This window comes from Euwallacea similis, chromosome 4, assembly GCF_039881205.1.
Source record: "Euwallacea similis isolate ESF13 chromosome 4, ESF131.1, whole genome shotgun sequence".
In the NCBI taxonomy this organism is placed as follows: Eukaryota; Metazoa; Arthropoda; class Insecta; order Coleoptera; family Curculionidae; genus Euwallacea; species Euwallacea similis.
This window is the reverse complement of record NC_089612.1, coordinates 8110583-8127545: the sequence shown is the minus strand read 5'-3', so window position 1 is coordinate 8127545 and position 16963 is coordinate 8110583. Positions and strand designations below refer to the sequence as shown.

Here is a 16963-nt window from a genome sequence, read left to right as displayed (position 1 = left end):
GCCGGATTTGCGCGCAGAAACACGAAATTGGGCGGAAACTAACGACGAAAATGCGCCAACTTGTGCCCGTATGCAGCAAAAATCCATTGTAACATTAGCAACGGTTAATTATTTCGAATAGTTAATGCGGGGCCGGGGTCTTGTTTAATTAATTAGATTAATATTTTACCACAAAACGATTAAATACCCTAAGAATGAATTCATTGTGGTTTCCATGCGCATCGTTAAAATTAAATTGCGACTGCAAATCGAGCGAAACAGAAATATACAGAGTGCCCTGATATTATAATTTTAACAGCATTCAAACATAGGTATACGAGTGATAATATCTGCAAAAACAGTGACAGATATCGAAGCAAAAAAGTCTCTAAAGTGAACAAGGCATCCAGATTTTCGGGTCAGCGGCGTGTAAGAAAGTTTTCGGGCCGCCCTAGAAAATATAAGACCCTAAAAAACATCATTATTTCAAATTTCAGTTAAATATCTCATGAACTCATGGAAAACTTCAAATAAGTTTCGTCATTTATGCGCTGAATATCTGTATGAGTCGAAAGTCCTGATATGGGAACGGTTCATTGATCTTTTTGTGCGTGGTCAGCAATGCGGTTTAAATTTGATCAGTCTCTACGCACATTCTGTCCAGTAATACTTTCTAGTTGTTTCCGAGCTGTTGTCCTGTTATCTATTAATGGACATTATAATTACGCACTCTGGTGCCCTAACAATAATTATACAGGGTGGTCAAAGTTTTATGGGATTTAGGATGATATTAGAACCTCTAGGATGCGGATAAAGCTAATATATGTTTCGTAAGCTCGATTAAAAAAAAACTATTAGTTCATGTTAGTTTGACCTATTTACATGAAACCGCTCAATCTCAAGACTCCTTGTATACAGGATCACACGACGAAAACTTGACTCTCCTTAATCTTGAAAAATAAGGATTTTTCGGAAAATTCTCAAAACACGTCAAAACAGTTACTGAGGCGAATGAATTTTAAAATAAAATTCAATCCTTAAGTTTTACCCTTATGCGCGTTACAGCAACCCTCTCAAAAATTTTAAATGGCACGAGGGGTCATGTGACATTTCAAGTTAAAGGTATTTTTAACTTGTAAACAACTGCAGGTTCATTCAGTTTACAGGACAAAAATGTCTTTAATTTGGTGTATCACATGACCCCTCATTCCATTTACAATTTTTGAGGGGGTTGCTGTGACGCGCATAAGGGTAAAGTTTGGGGGTTGAATTTTATATACATATAAAAATTCGTCCCTCTCAAAAATTGTTTTGACGTATTTTGGGAATTTTCCGAAAATACTTTATTTTTCAAGATTAAGGGGGTCAAGTTTTTTTTTTTTTGGATGGCTCCGTATATATTATTAGATGCTATTGTTTTTCATTCAATATTTATGATTAATGTTTCAGATTAGTATCAAAAATCGTCTGGGTTTCTTTAACCCTCTTAATAATGGGTCACTTTGACTATGACAACGATGACGTTTCATTTAACATTCATTATCATGATAGCAATAAGTAAAATAACAATGGAAAGGATGAAAACGTTCCGGTTTACTTTGTTATATGCTTGACAGGTAAATTATGCGTCATATACGTGCCATTATCAATCTACTATTTAACTTCTTCACAAAAATAAGAGAGAAAACATATTTCAGTTATTCAGCTCATCCAAGTATAGTCAGACACACCATTACTGGGTTTGTTAAATGAATTAGAAGGACGTTATTCCACTTTTTTTACAGTTGAATAACAAGAGAGTAATGACACGCCGATGGCTGATTATTCATTTAGCGAGTTAATCAAACATAATGTCAACTGTTTGGTCCAAATTTGGCGCGTGTACGTGGTTGGGTCGATTCACCCCTTTCGATACGATAACCGTGAACTACGTAGATCGTGGACTGGATTGATTGATTATGAAGGACCACCCTGAGTTCGCAGTCTCAGAGACACTGTTTTCGCGTTTAAGAGAAATTAAACCTTCTTAACTTAACAAAGGTTTATTGGTAACATTAACAACTATACCATATCGAGAGATACGTTATTTAAAGAATGTTGACGAGAAGAATCTAGCGCGCACGAGTCCGTGATGAAGTAGCGAGAAAAGAGAGCCTCTTCAGTTTCGCACCCTCCTTAAGTACTGATACGGAGGTGTAACACCCATAGACGTACTCCCGATAAGGCCCCATTCGCGGCTTCTAGGCTACTTTGTCGCGTTAAAGCGTAGCACTTAGAGGCATGGTCGCTGGGCTTTTATTGGAGCCCAGCCATTGTATTCTTTAGCGGTACCTTTAATTTAGATTCGCAATTTTAGTCCGACAAAGAATAGTGCTGGAAATCCCAATCATAAAATAACTTCCCTCAGCCGAAGATGGGTGTTAAACGCTGGGAATTCCAACAGTATTACCCAATGGCTGGGATTGTCCATGGGCGTAACATCAGTTTCTTAAACTCACTATGAACATTTAAACTAATAAATAACATAATTATAATCCATGATATAACAATACGTCGCAAGTCCTAACATCAACATCATCTCTATTGTCGTTTAATTATGGTTGCCATAGAAACGAATGTGAAATAAAACATCAGGGTGCTCCTATCGGACTTAGATGACCAGGGTCCTCCTATTGGTCCTCGACGACCGCAGTCCCCCTTTCGGATTTGCACGAGTCCCGGCCGTATAATTAATGTTATGATTGACGAAATGTTTTCTTTTTGTGTTTCAAGAATAATTGACTTCGGAACCCCTCTCCCTCTCTTTCAAAAAAAAAAAACGGAGTCTGAATTAAATTAGTTGAGAAATAGCATGCCTTGAATAAGAGTGACAGAATTTTGTTTTCTATAATTCACACTCGATAAAAACATTATATCAGTGAGAGAGAATGACAAGCTTCATTATGTGTTTGTGTTTAATGAATGCCGAGATGATCTCTATAACAAAAAAGGATCAAAAAAGGATCAAGCAAAAGTGCAATTTAGGCTTTATAATGCCGCATTGTTTCAAACTCGCCTTCCTCATCTATTGATCTTGATATTTGCGTATTTGTTTGCATATTTGAGTCTTTCCAACAAAACTTCAAAACAAGCTTTCCCGCTACCGTAAGCAATAACTCCAACTTTGATTGATTTGAACCTCAAAAACTTTGATGTTTGAGCCGATAGTATATTTGATTTTAGGTTTGAATTTGAAAGAAAACTTTAATAAATGCTCGAGAATAACAGATGATCAATAGTAAGACGTAAATGCGGTTGTCATTTGAATTTTAAATTTTCGCAGATGGCTGCTTGTTACATTTAACGGTTCTCAGGCACGTCTTATTCAATGCAGAAGGTTTCCTTCAGAAGGTAAAATTTGAATTTTGTTTTGAAATTATGAATGAAATTTATGAATTATATAGCGTGTCAAATTGAAAACGAACTACCCGAGATTTTTTTGTCATTATAGAAAATATGTAAGTATGCAAAAACACGTGGATTTTATTTTCAATGGGGACATTCTTTAAGTCGGTTTTTTGTTAAGTTGCATGTATTTTCTAGTAGGGATGGAAACAACTACAAAATTCTTAAATTGGAAGGGAGGTTGACTTATATCTCATTTGAAAGGTCTTTCAGTTACCTTTCCAAATGTACTTGTCCTTTTTTCATTGAGAGGTTTTCGAAAAATCATGTCCAAACCGTAAACAAGCTTAGGTATTAACTGTATTGTAGAAAAATTGTTTATTAATGTTTTAAGCCTTCAAAATACTTCAAATGTTTCTAAACAATTATAAGTCTGTTTTTCAACTCTACTCTATCATTGACAACAACTTCTTGGTTTTTTTCTCTGCATATAGCTGTAATTCTTTTCTTCAATCCTTCCAAATCTTGAGACTGGATTTTATAAACAACAGATTTAAGATGCTTTCAGAGAAAAAATCCAGTAATGTTAAATCGGGCGATCATGATGACCACTCAATTGGTCCTCTTTGATTAATCTATTTGCTAGGAAACCCATCATGTCACCACATCTAACAGGAAGAAAATAGTGTGGTGAAGCTCCATCTTATTGAAAATGAATAGGATTTTCTTGTGAAACGCAATTATCAGCCTTTAACTCGCAAAATAAAATGTACAATAATAAATAATAATTTAATAAAAAACTTAAGAATTCCATTGTCCTTTTTTAATCCAACAGTCGTATTCTTAGTGTTTTTTTCTACAAGTAGAATATTTAAATAACTGCATTTACAAATACAAATAAACAAATAAAAATAAAAATAATCATCTGTTCAAAGACTTCAAATGAGGTATAATTCAACCCTTTTTCCCATTTAAGATTTTAGTGCTTGTTTCCACCCTCGCTAGAGGGTGCATATAATTTAACGGGAAACCGATCTAAAGAATGTTCCCCTTGAAAATAAAATCGACGTGTTTTTGCATATTTACATATTTTCTATAAGGACCGAAATATCGAGGATGCTTCGTTTTCAATTGACGCTCTCTATGGAATGATATTATGAGTTGAATTGAATAAACACCTTAAACAATTCTCCAATCTTCACATATAAACAGTTCAAGCTCTTCTGTTTATTTTGGGCGGTTCCGGATAAAACTATTTTTGTTTGATCTTGTGGGAGGAGTTGGTAAGATTCTGCCTAGACAAAAAGATTTCTTCAGGTAGTTCTGAACCCATCGCTAGACAAATGGGCATTAATCTGCTGAGAAATGAGAATTCTTTCAAATACATTTTAAGAGCGTTTACAAGTGATGTGGTCCAGAGACACCACGTGGAATTCTCTTAGCTCAAAACTCGTTTCCTAAATGTGCTTGCAAGAACAAACTTTCATGCTTAAAGCGACAACTGGAATTCTTCATGTTCCTTTCATGATTAAATTCGCAATTGAATATTATTTTGTGATTCAGGAATTACTCATTATCATATGTAAAAAGCAAAGTGAGTCTCATTTTCTGCCCTGAAAAAAGTCAGAGCTTTCAAAGCGGTAATTTCAAACTGTAAGTTCTCTAAGAGCTGAAACGTCTCGATACAAAATGTGGGTTTTAAATTGCTTGGAAAAAACGATAGAATGGAGAAACCGTGTTAAAGACAGGAGTAAGCTTCTCTAATGGTTCTTGTATCAAAGAAATACTCTTGTTTCTCTAAAGAGAGTAAGAAATGTAGTTCAGTTGTAAATGTATTTGAAAGGCTGAAAGAGTTTGCTTCCAAGATTATATTGTTAATTATGCAAAGGGCTCTGTGTGCAAAGGAGAGTAAATTTGTAACATTGATAAAGCTGCTGTTGAAATGGCCTTATGTGAATCTATTTATAATGGCGAGGCACTCTCTATCGATTCATATAAATTCCTGACTAAGTGTTAAACATTCTCTGCTAATGGGCGCTAGGAGTATGAAATGCAAGATTCGGGTTGGGATTTCTATTAAGAGTAGAACTTAAAATTAAATGTTAGAGCTTAGAATTAAGCTGTCTTCGCTATATCGGGCTTCAACCTAAACTTCTGTAGTTCTACACCTTTACTAAAATTAATGAGGTTTTTTGAGATTACCTTATTAGATTGAGGCACCTAGGGATAGATAGAGGCTGATTTAGAGTTTTATGGCTCAGCAACTCCAAAACACTAATTGTCTCCCCGGAGATGGTTAATATTAAATATTCATGAATACCTTCACACGTGATATTTAGACTGCCACCACTATCATATTTTCCAACGGAAATATCCATTTGCAGACAAGCTCTTTGAAATCAGTGAGATCTCCAAAAAGGAGACAGCTCATTGTTTTTTTTGCCAGCGAACTTTTCATCCGAAGTTCGATAATGGAGGCCTTAAGCGAAAGTAAAAAAAAAGGATGGAACATAGACCCCGATCAATAAAATACATTTGAGATTTTTGGTTTTTAGGCGAAACTGGAGGAGACGGACAATTATTAGATATTTTTACATAATAAAAGTATAAAAAGCATTAGGTTGAGTGTCCACCAGTTAAAAAACTCTAAATTTCACAACACACCATCACTAAAAAGTCACCTTTTGATGATAAATAAATTTCTATTAGTTTTAAGGCAAAATATCTTCCTACCAATAACTTAGTTATGTTCCGCGAGTTTCCAAAATTAAAAACTATTTGTTATGGACAAATATGACATTTGCGCATGAGCTGCAGGCAAGCGCAGTAGGTCATATAAGTAGTAAATTGTTATTTTGTGAGAAGTATATTATATTTTTTCTACGATTACAACCATTTGTGAAAAATAGTGGGGATATACTGCTTAAAACTTCAACATTTTATGCTTCATATGGCTGTCGGTCGCTAAAATTGGAGGTTTTTTCATATCATTTTTGAGTCGGCAAGAATCCTGACAATCGCAGAAAAACGATGTTTTACGTAATATGTTACTGAATAAATGTTAGAAAATTGGCAATATTTTTCAGCGTGCGCTAGAGAAACATAACGTAGTTGGTCTCGATCAATTAGAAAGACCCTAAGACGCCACATTTAAAAGTAAATATAAAATGTTATGAAACTTTGTTGAAAAATATATTTGAATTAGTCAATTTAAGATAAACAAGTCAATCAAACGAAACAGGAAAAATATATTAATTTGGAAAATAAACACTGAGCGAAACTGTAATAGGCATTAAGAATGTGATAGGTAGTAGCGTTAGCTCAATGCGTTAGTTCCTAACAGACGTCGAATATTTCACGACCGTATGTTAGAGTGACTCTCCTTGTTTTTTATGTAAAATACTGTTGAAATAAGATACTATGCATTTATCATTTCGTACTTTATAAGGAAACATAATTATAACATAAAGTGCTAAAATAAACATCCTGTAAATAAAATTTTGTCGCGATGATTCTGTCTGAGGATTGGAGATCGTAGACGTGAAATGGGTGAAAAACTCAATTCAGTTCAAAACTGTTGAGAGGAGACCTTAAATCGATTTGAGCTATAGTTCAAATCATACTCATGAGGTAAAATGATTGTAACCAACATGTACGGAAAACAGGAACTCGTGATGAAAATTACGTTTCTTTACGCGACTGTCTCTGCTCTTTCTCATTTGTTGCGTATTGCAGCATGAGAACACCTTTCAGATATGAAATACAAATGAAAGAATCGTGTTTATCACGTACCTGAGCATTAATAGCACTAAGATGTATCTGTGCAACCCTCAAATCGAACCGTTTCATGGAGACATCTTCTTGCAATTCGTTGGCTTTGTTGTATAGGGAGGCATCGACCGATCGCTGTTGTATCCTCAAGAGTGTATCCAGAGCATCCTGAATTTGCCGTATCTGCACTTTGAGATCGTCGGACTCTTTTTTGAGGGCGTCGTGAGAGGGCTTAATTTGGACGGCCGAAAGCTGATCTATCACTAACTCATCTCTCAGAGGCGGAGGGACGTTCTCCTGTAAAAGATAATGGGAGATTCTTTAGTTAAGGCTTTTTTAACAGCCGTGCAGGTGTTTATCTGAATTGAATATCTGGATTCGTGTTGAAAAACGTGACATCTTCTTAATTGTTTGATGCAGTGTGTTCATGCAATTTTTCTTTGTGCACAACATTGGGTATTATTATTATTTTTGTACAAGAAAATTCCTTTTCACTCCTCTGTAGAATGAGATGATCCTCTGGGGATCATCTCATTCCAGATACCACAGGTACCAAAAGACTAAGATCCGGTAGGACTCGCATGGTAGTAGCAGGTCCTAGGTGGCACGGTGTCCTGCCTCCTTTTCTAGAAATTTGCGCATAGTGCGCGCTATTGCTAAAAGCACCGCCCTCTGCATAGACCTAAGCAGATTTTCGTCGACTTCCAGATCTTTCAGATTAATCAGCAAATTTTTCGCAATAACTCTAGTTGTAAGTGTGGTTTGTAGTGGATAACTGGAACTATGAGCACATTTCTCATTCCCCATCTGCCCCTCATCCTCATCTGTTCCTGCAAATCCCTGTATTTATGGATTTTCTCATTATGCTTTGTCACCAGCTTGTTGTTGTTTGGGATGGCTACATCGATTAGTGCGGATGTTTTATTCACAAGTATTATGCTTGGCCTATTTTGAGTTACTGCGTGCTCTATCAGAACTCTACGGTCCTAGTACACTTTATGGCTTTCGTTCTTCAAAACAGGCTCCGGTGCGTACTCATGGTATAGGGATCCTGGATCTAAAGTGATGTCATTCTCTGTATGAGGAACTGTGACATGTCACGAAGGTCAGCGATGACTTCGTTGTTGTATATTGTTAGCCTTTCATGAGAAGAAGAGAACCTTTTCAGTAAAAATTTTTGTACCTCATCAGGATCGGGTGCTCTCCAGTTGTGAGACCTAACGGCGCTGGAGATTTCCTCGACGGTACACGGGGTGCTCGGCATTTCCTCATGATTCTGATAAGCCATCTGCTTCTCAATTACTCATGCTGATTGGACCTCCAGTATTGTTATTATTGTTATTGTTACTACTGTTTTTTGCAACTAATGTCGAATCAAGAATGGAATGGAAAAACATTATAGCGTATTTTATGTATAAAGAGTGATTTTCAAAAATAGCTTATTTTTATAAATCATAATAATAATCTCCCTAACAGTAAATAAACTACCCAGAAATAAAGTTCCTTTATTTGACTATAATAATATTTTTTTGTGATAATTATGTGCTGTAAAGTTTTCCGAGAAAAATCGGTTTATTGCCGACTAAGCGAGCTAATGAAGGATAAATGGATAAATAAATAAATGACTAAATGGATGAATCGAATAAAAGCTCGTTAAGCTTCAACTGTATACCATGTTTTAGGTAAAATTTTATATCCTATAGAAATCACATTGGCAGACATGTAAGTGTCAAATCGAAGTGATATGTAAATGTCAAAAATCTCTGTGAAGAATGTCAAAATGCAGGCATTTTATGTTGCACGTGTGCTTGTAAACATTTTACCGCACATGTGCGCGTAAAGATCTGCTAATATTAAATGGAAATGAGCCATGAAAAATTCTGATGAATAATTGAAAAGTTTTCGATTATACTTCTGTAATATTAGAATCTGAATTTAATCTATAGGTGTGCGATCTCCATTTCGACTCTCTGAAAAAGCTCATAGTCTCAGTAATCCTTAATAAAACAACTTAAATCGAAAGGAATAATGAATTCCGTACAGTTTTTGTGAACTCTCACGATTTTGACGACCCCGAAGTTATAATTGAATAATTAAAACTTTGTTTCCAGTCGTTTCCCTTATATTTCGACGGAAATTAATTTGTGATCAGCAAGATAATGCTCGGGCCATAAAACATTTTTCGAAAATGGAGCCGGATTTTAGAACAATCAAAATGGAAATCCCTCGATCGTTCAAGAAAAAGAGAATTTAATGGCAGGTTTGCGCAAATCGCGTTTATTAAAGCGAACAAAAATTAAGGGTTACTTACGTTGTTAACATGCCCATTTGCAATATCTGCTTCGTTGCCTTCAGGGGGCAGAGGGGGTTGCGGGGGCACAAACACCCTTTTCACCACTAGTCCTCGCCCTTGAGGAATGGGCAATGATCGTGCCATGTGTGAGAGATCTGAAGAACTGGATACAGATCGGCATTGGGATACCAACGTTTCATACCGTTTCGCCTGTTCTAATGCCTAAGAACAAAATTAAATTTACATAGGGCAGCTAAAGTGGCGGGTTAGCAAAGGGCCGATGATCATAACTTATTAAAGTAGAGAGTTATTTACGGTAATTGTGTGGCCCTCAGGCATTTTTTATGAGTGCTGCGGCGTTGCGAGAATTTTTCTCATAAAATGCGGCGAAAATAATTTAATGGAGTAAGTAGCAGCGAAGTGTGGTTTTTCAACTACATCAAATGTAACAATACTGCCGACTCAAAGAATTTTTCCTTTAGTACTTTTGAGTTCAATTTTCTTTCCGCTGGCATTTCAAGCAGTGAATAATGGCTTGTCGCTCTCCCTTTCAGAGCTTTATCATTTAAGCTATGTTGAGAACGAGGGAGAATACGAAATTTGTCTTCATATTATCACATATTTAAAATATTCCATCCCTGTATAAGCTACGTGATTCCAACAATAAAAGGCTGGAATCCAGTACATAATAATATTGCATTGCAACTCACCCTAGTAGAGATTATCTCAGCACCCTGTATAACTGCATCAGTCACCGTCGAACATAAATCCGCGTAAATCTCGTCTAATTCCTGGAAAACGAAGCAGTGTATCATGTAGACCAACTATGATAATTACAGATAGAAAAGAGAAGAGAAAGAGAGAGAACAAAAAGAAAGGAAAATATTTGAATTAAAACGCGTCATTTAATTGTAATAGTAGATGTCACAAGCAGATTAAAGGTGATCCCTTTGAGCTCGTTTTCAATTCGATGGGTTGTATCTGATAAGGAAACACTTCCGACAAAGTATATCTCCAGGGTACGATTTATTGGGGTTACTCCACTTTATATATTGGAATCCTACCATTCTAACGTGGAATTCCTCTCTAACCAACTTAGCACGTAAGTTGAATGCAATAAAGTCCGTGACGTGAAACATCAAATGCTTTCGTTCGTTTACCTACGTATAAAAATGACTTACTTTTCTAGATGAAATGCAGCTGGAATTTTTATTACTTCAGTATGAACTCATTATATTAGTTGAAGTTTTAGTTTCACGATTTTCAGATATCTCGATGATTTCCTTAAGGTAAAATTATATCTTACCCGTTTCGCGCTCTTTGGCGCTCATCAGACATCCGTAGAGAAACAGTTTCGTGTAAGGCACCATTGAGAACGAGACAAACAGGAACAAGGGTTAATGTCCCTACTGACATTTAACTACATAGTTTCCGTCGATGATTTCTTGAGGGAATTGCTAAAGAGTAAAGAAATTCCTCTGGCTAGGCTATCACAGGGTATTATACGCTCATATTGAAGAACTGGCCCGTCTGATGAACTATCTGATCTCTGAACCATATGACGAGCAATGTTACTCGCCTAAGATCGTCTGATGAGGGCCAATCAGTACAAAATTGGTAACGCTGCGGCTCGGGATTCTATCTATCTGACTGTCATTTTCAGTAGCATGATGTTTGCTATATAACGAAATAATTCACAAATCATATGAAAATTTAGACATGATTTAATATTTTTCATTAATCTTTTTTCACAGAGGTTAATGGCGGTTTCCTAATAGACTTTTATAGGGTGTCCCAATGAAAAAAAGCCACTCCGGATATTTCTTATATTGTCGTGTTTAGAGGAATTTCCCGAAACACGTTGATTGATTTTTCTTGAAGAATACATTTTGACGTACGCTTGACGCCTGAACAAGCAAGACTTTGAAAAGGGGTTTTACAACCCCTCAAATATGAATAGGAAAGAAGGGTCGTGCGACATCCAGTTTTAAACATTTTCAAACCTTCTTTACCACAGGTTATAATAAAAGTAATTTTGCCAAATTGTTTTTGCAAAAATTTCAATATCACCATCGCTAAATTCACTTGCAAGAAAAAAAAATCAGATTTCCTTCGTAAATTCTCTGCTTATCGCTTCTAGATTTTATCAATTTCAATAAAAACCTTGTTGGGTTTGCTATTTTCTACAAGGTAGGACTAAATTTTATTCATTGTTAATAGATTTAAAACGCGAGTATGGTATTTTCAATGCAAGAACACATGAAATTAATGAATTTTTATTACTCAAACGACGAGTGTGCAAGGGCTGCCGCAAGAATGCTTAACTAGTATCATATTGATAAGTTTGTTCGTCACAAGTGCATATTGACTTTGATGGAAAAATTCAGGGAAACGAATCCTGTTCACAACCAGAAGCACTACCTAGTACGAATTGTCAATAACGAAGCTACTTCACTTGGTGTTTTGAGCCACATTGCTTTAATGGACAATACGCAGTTTATTCGAAGATCGTCAATTTTTTGGAGCCAACAGATCATCTGTCGTTAGAATTCTTCATAAGTATAAATTTCATCTTAACAAAATAAATCTTGTCCATGAGCTAAATAAAGAGGATTTTTACAGACGTTTAGAATTTTGTGAAATCATATACAGATTGTCAAAATAGACATCTACTGTATGGCATTTGTTGCTCGAATGAATTTTCATTTTTTAACGGTCACGTGAATCGGCACAACTGTCGATATTGGAGTGAAATTAACCCCTATTTAATGCGGGAAGAGCATATACAATGTCCTGAAAAATTCAATGTTTGGGTTGGGATATTAGGCAATCATATCGTTGGTTCATTTTTCCTCATGACTTGTTTTTTCACCAGAATGGAACCCCGCCTCATTATGAAACACCTGTTCGAAATTTCCTAAATAACATTTTTCTCCAGTATAGGATCGGACATAGAGGCCTAGCGAATGGCCAGTCACAGCACCAGATTTTATGTCTTGAGATTTTTTTATGGGTACACCTTAAACCTAAAGTAGTGAAAAAGAATGTTGCCAATTAACGCCAGAAGTTTTATAAAATGTACGTGGAATGATTGAATCGCATTTATACTTTTGTACGGAAGCAAATAAAGTTCAATTCAAACATTCAACTTAACTAAATCTTTAAATTGTATTTTTTAAAGGTAAATTTAACGATGACAAATAAAATTTAAATGTTTGCAAAAACGACTGGTCAAAATTACTTTTCTCATAGCTTATTGTAAAGAGGGTTCCAAGACCTCTAAAACTAAGTTTCACACCATTCTTCTTCCCAATTCAAATTCGAAACCTTCTAACGCTCCCTCATAGGGGGTCGCTCATTTAGGTGTCAAGTGTACGTCAAAATATGTTCTCCAAGAAAAATCAATCGATGTACTTCGGGAAATTTCTCCAAACACGAGAGTATAAGAAATATCCGGGGTGGCTCATTTTCATTGGGACATCCTGTATAATCGCGATAATTTCTTCGGTCGTTCTTGCAATGCTTTAACAAACTGAAATCTGTCGATCTTGGGGTTGTATTCTTCGAAGACATGATTCATGGAATTCTTTTAATACAATTTATGTAACGAAAATTAATCTATGTACATACAGGGTGTACAGGAAAAGTGCTAACCCTGAATATCTTTTCTCTTGTTTGTTAAAAAAATGCCAAAACTAATCAACTTTGATAGGAAGGGGGACATCATTTGGAGAAAAAGTTGTTTTCGAAATGTCATCCCCCTATCCCTGGAAATCATCCCTTTAAAATTTTCAAATTCGAAGAGGGGTTGTGTTAACCTCATTTGAAAGGTAATATTATTCTCTACATGGTCAACCTTTTATTTTTTATTTTTGTACATCGGTCTTGTAGATATTATACAAAAATCAAAACTTGATTTTAACTATAAATATTAATGTAATAAATGCTGAAAGTGTACAGTTAGACTCAAACCCTCTCTACGTCCCAAATGTATTAGTAGCAATGACATTTCCAACATTCCATTTAAAATTGATAAACTCTAATTTTGTTGGAGAAACAATTTATTGATATTTTCCTCTGCACTTAGTGGTTTCAGTACTTTGTGGCAAGACATCGCTTCGCAGTTGGTTCAATTTTTAATTTGATTAAAATTGTTTAGACGTTACAAGAGAGAATGGAGATTGTGAGTCTGTATTACGAAAACAATAATTCTGCAAGTGCGGCAGCTCGTGTCTTCAATTTAAATCATCATGACAAAATGGTACGCCAACCTTATGTATCTAAGTTTCTAATGAAATTTAATGAGACTGGTTTCATCCAAAATAAAAAACACCAAGTTAACCGCCTAATGAGAGATGATAAAGTTCAAATTGCGGTTCTGGGGTATGTTCAAACGGGCAACAGAATGTCTGTACGAAAGATTGCCGAGTACTCGGGCGTTTCAAAAAGTTTTGTTCAAAGAGTTTTAAAAGAAGTAAAATTCCATCCTTAAGTCGTCAAACTAGTACAGAAACCAAATGAGGATAATTTCGACCGTCGATTAGTAACATGGATTCTTTATTAACATGTTACGTTTAAACAGATATTTATTGTATAATGCAACACTTACTGATGAATGTTCATTCTATTTAAGTGGTGAAGTTAACAGACATAACTGTCGTTGGTGCCATGACGTCAATCCTCATTTATCCCGAGAGACTCATACTCAATAACTTCGAAAATTGAACGTTTGGGCAGATATGTTAGGTGATCACATTTTTGGGTTATTTTTTATTTCTGGAATTTTAAATGGAGAAAATTATTTACAACTCTGTCTACAGACGCCATATCTCCTAGGATAACTGAAATACTTGAACAAGATCCCCGCCTTTTAGAACAACGATTAGTTTTTCAACAAGATGGAGCGCCGTCACACTACATTGCTGCTGTCCGACTATTTCTAGATGAAGAATTCACTGGAAAATGGAATAGTAGAAGAGCTTCAGTGAAGTGGCCCGTGAGATTCCCTGATCTTAATCCCCTGGATATTTTATGGAGATATTTGAAGGCCAAAATCTATGACATACAATCTGATTCCCTTGAGGAGTTACGTGCTCGAATCGTCGAAGAGTGCAGGTCAATAATACCAGAAATGTTAAATAAAATGCGATGACGCTTTGAGGACCAGTGATACATATGCATGAAAGTCAATGGAGTTCACTTTCAATATTTCTTACGATAAAATAAATAAAACATCAGTAAAAATGGTTAAAATCAGGTTATTTGGGTTTCGTTTAATTTTTACAAAACCGACGTTACAAATATAAAAAATAAAGGTTTGACCTTATGGAGAATAATATTACCTTTCAAATGAGGTATAATACAATCCCTCTTCCAATTTGAAAATTTCAAACGGGTGGTTTCCAGGGGTGCATGGATGACATTTCGAAAACAAGTTTTTACCAACTGACGTCCGTCTCTCTATCAAAGTTGATGTTTTTTAGCATTTCTTTTTAACAAACAACAGAAAAGATATTCAGGGTGGACACTTTTTCCTGGGACACCCTGTATAAAAACTTTTGACAATTTTGCATAACTGCAATTTAAACTGAAAAATTATCGATGCTTTTCATGGCACTTATCACATTAAGTAATTATTAGGTCGTGTAGTATGAAATGAGTAGAATTGAATTGAAACTTTAGTCATTTTTTTTTTCATATGAAATGTTTTTATTGTCAATCGAAATATGCACCACCATTATCAATACACTTCTGCCATTTAACGGGAAGTTCATTGATTCCCCTGCTGTAAAAGCCTACAGGCCGGGAGTCGATAAACTCTTGGAAGGTAGCTTTGACAGCCTCGTCGGAGTTGAATGTTTTCCCTACCAAGAAGTTATCCAAATTTTGAAAGAAGTGGTAATCTGTGGGTGCTAAGTCGGGTGAATACGGTGGATGACGAAGAGTTTCCAATTCCAACTCCTGTAGCTTGGCCAAGGTGACTTGTGCAGTGTGTGGCCGAGGGTTGTATTAAATTACTATGTAGAATTAAATAGTAATACATCAGAAGGTACACAATTTGTACATGGAAAATACTTATTTTCATGCTTATAATTTGTCTCTAAATGCTTAAGAACATGAATTATTTACCTGCTCGGCCTTTCAGAGGCCAAACCAACCAAGCTGTCCATCAACAATGAGGAAATCAGGCCCATATTCAATATTTTATATTGATTCCCATGTGCACATTAGAGATGTCAATAAGTTTGAAAATTTAATCAATCACGTGTATTGGTTAATAAGGGTCATCCATATATAAATCGACAAGGTTTGGTTTATAGCTGGATCAATTTCCGTTTGGGAAGGTTTCAATGGCCCTCCAAATTATTGATCAAATCAAGTAGACTAAATTTGTTTAAAAGGTCTGATTCGGTAACAAAGCGAGTCGGAAATAGGTGGTATTCAAACGGTAATGGCCAGTGATTGGGAAAAAACTGGTTAATTTTTGTTAAAGTATTTAAAATGTAATTTCACTGTACACCGAGCGATAAAGTTCGGGGACCATAAATAACAAACTTATCGAACGCAATATATTTAAAGATTAAACTGGAAAGATGTATTTCAGACTTTCCCGAAAGTGAGACCTGATCTCCCGCCTAAATGGGTGGAAAGTACGTGTCCATGTCACGTTTTAATTTATTTTATTACACTTAGTTAACTTAGTTAGGGCTAAAGTTGCCTTTCGGAAGTGATGCTTTCGGAAATAGGGCGGAATTTCTTGTTATAAATTGCCCCCACGAGATATGTTTTGTCGGAAGGGCTCTCCATCCTTACCACGGTCCAGGTGTAGTGACCTTTGATCTTATAATGGATATAGATTATTTAAGATATTCACGTACTTGAGCTAATTATGGTGGCCAATTGACTTAATATGTTCTTACCTGTAACAAGGATGGTAAAGTTGTGTTTCCAAACTCCTCCATCATGCCGTTGGTAGCGTGAAGTTGCTGCACATATGCGTTATGCGCGTTAAAGTATGAGCTTAAGCTCTCAGTCGTGGGGTTCGCCAGGTAAGTCAGGTAAGCGCTTTTATACTCCTGCCGTGTCTGAAAGGAAATTTTATTTAACCTAGTTTGGTTAATAGGAAAATGAAGTGGCAACCCATAAAAGGCTTTCAATTATTTGGAATAACTCCATTAAGTTTTTAACTGCCCTTCCATGAGCTGTCATTTAACTGGAAATGGAACGTACTTTTGCTTTTAAATTTGTAATTTTTTTAAATGGAAGCGGGTGTTGAAAGTTCACACTTATTTTAATGGAAGAATTTAATTACATAGTTAACGTATATTTTAAAGAAAGTTTATATCAGGAAAAATATTTTCTGGTTCATGAATTACCTGATTATAAAAAAGATGTTTTTTTATTTTATTTTATTTTATTGCATTTAATTACATTATCGAAGTGCAAAAAGTTCACATTTATTATATAGGGTGACATTTTGAAAACGAATAGCATTTAATATTTCTCTACGTGCTAACAATATGAAAATTTAGCAAA

The 16963-nt window shown here is 35.5% G+C and overlaps 1 protein-coding gene across 14 annotated transcripts in view; it reads right to left on the bottom strand.

Moving 5' to 3' along the window:
* Stacl (Stac-like) overlaps nucleotides 1–16963 on the bottom strand; it is a 133178-nt gene that overhangs the window by 40925 nt on the left and 75290 nt on the right. For all 14 annotated transcript variants that reach the window (XR_010752059.1, XM_066388691.1, XM_066388690.1 and 11 more), the window contains exons 6-9: nucleotides 16348–16512; nucleotides 10138–10218; nucleotides 9446–9649; nucleotides 7156–7431 (exon numbers count right to left, since the gene is read on the bottom strand). Coding sequence is in view for 13 of the 14 variants with exons in the window: in XM_066388691.1 (XP_066244788.1) it covers nucleotides 7156–7431; nucleotides 9446–9649; nucleotides 10138–10218; nucleotides 16348–16512 (726 nt within the window). In the remaining variant the exon portion in view is untranslated. The remainder of the gene's footprint in view (nucleotides 1–7155; nucleotides 7432–9445; nucleotides 9650–10137; nucleotides 10219–16347; nucleotides 16513–16963) is intronic.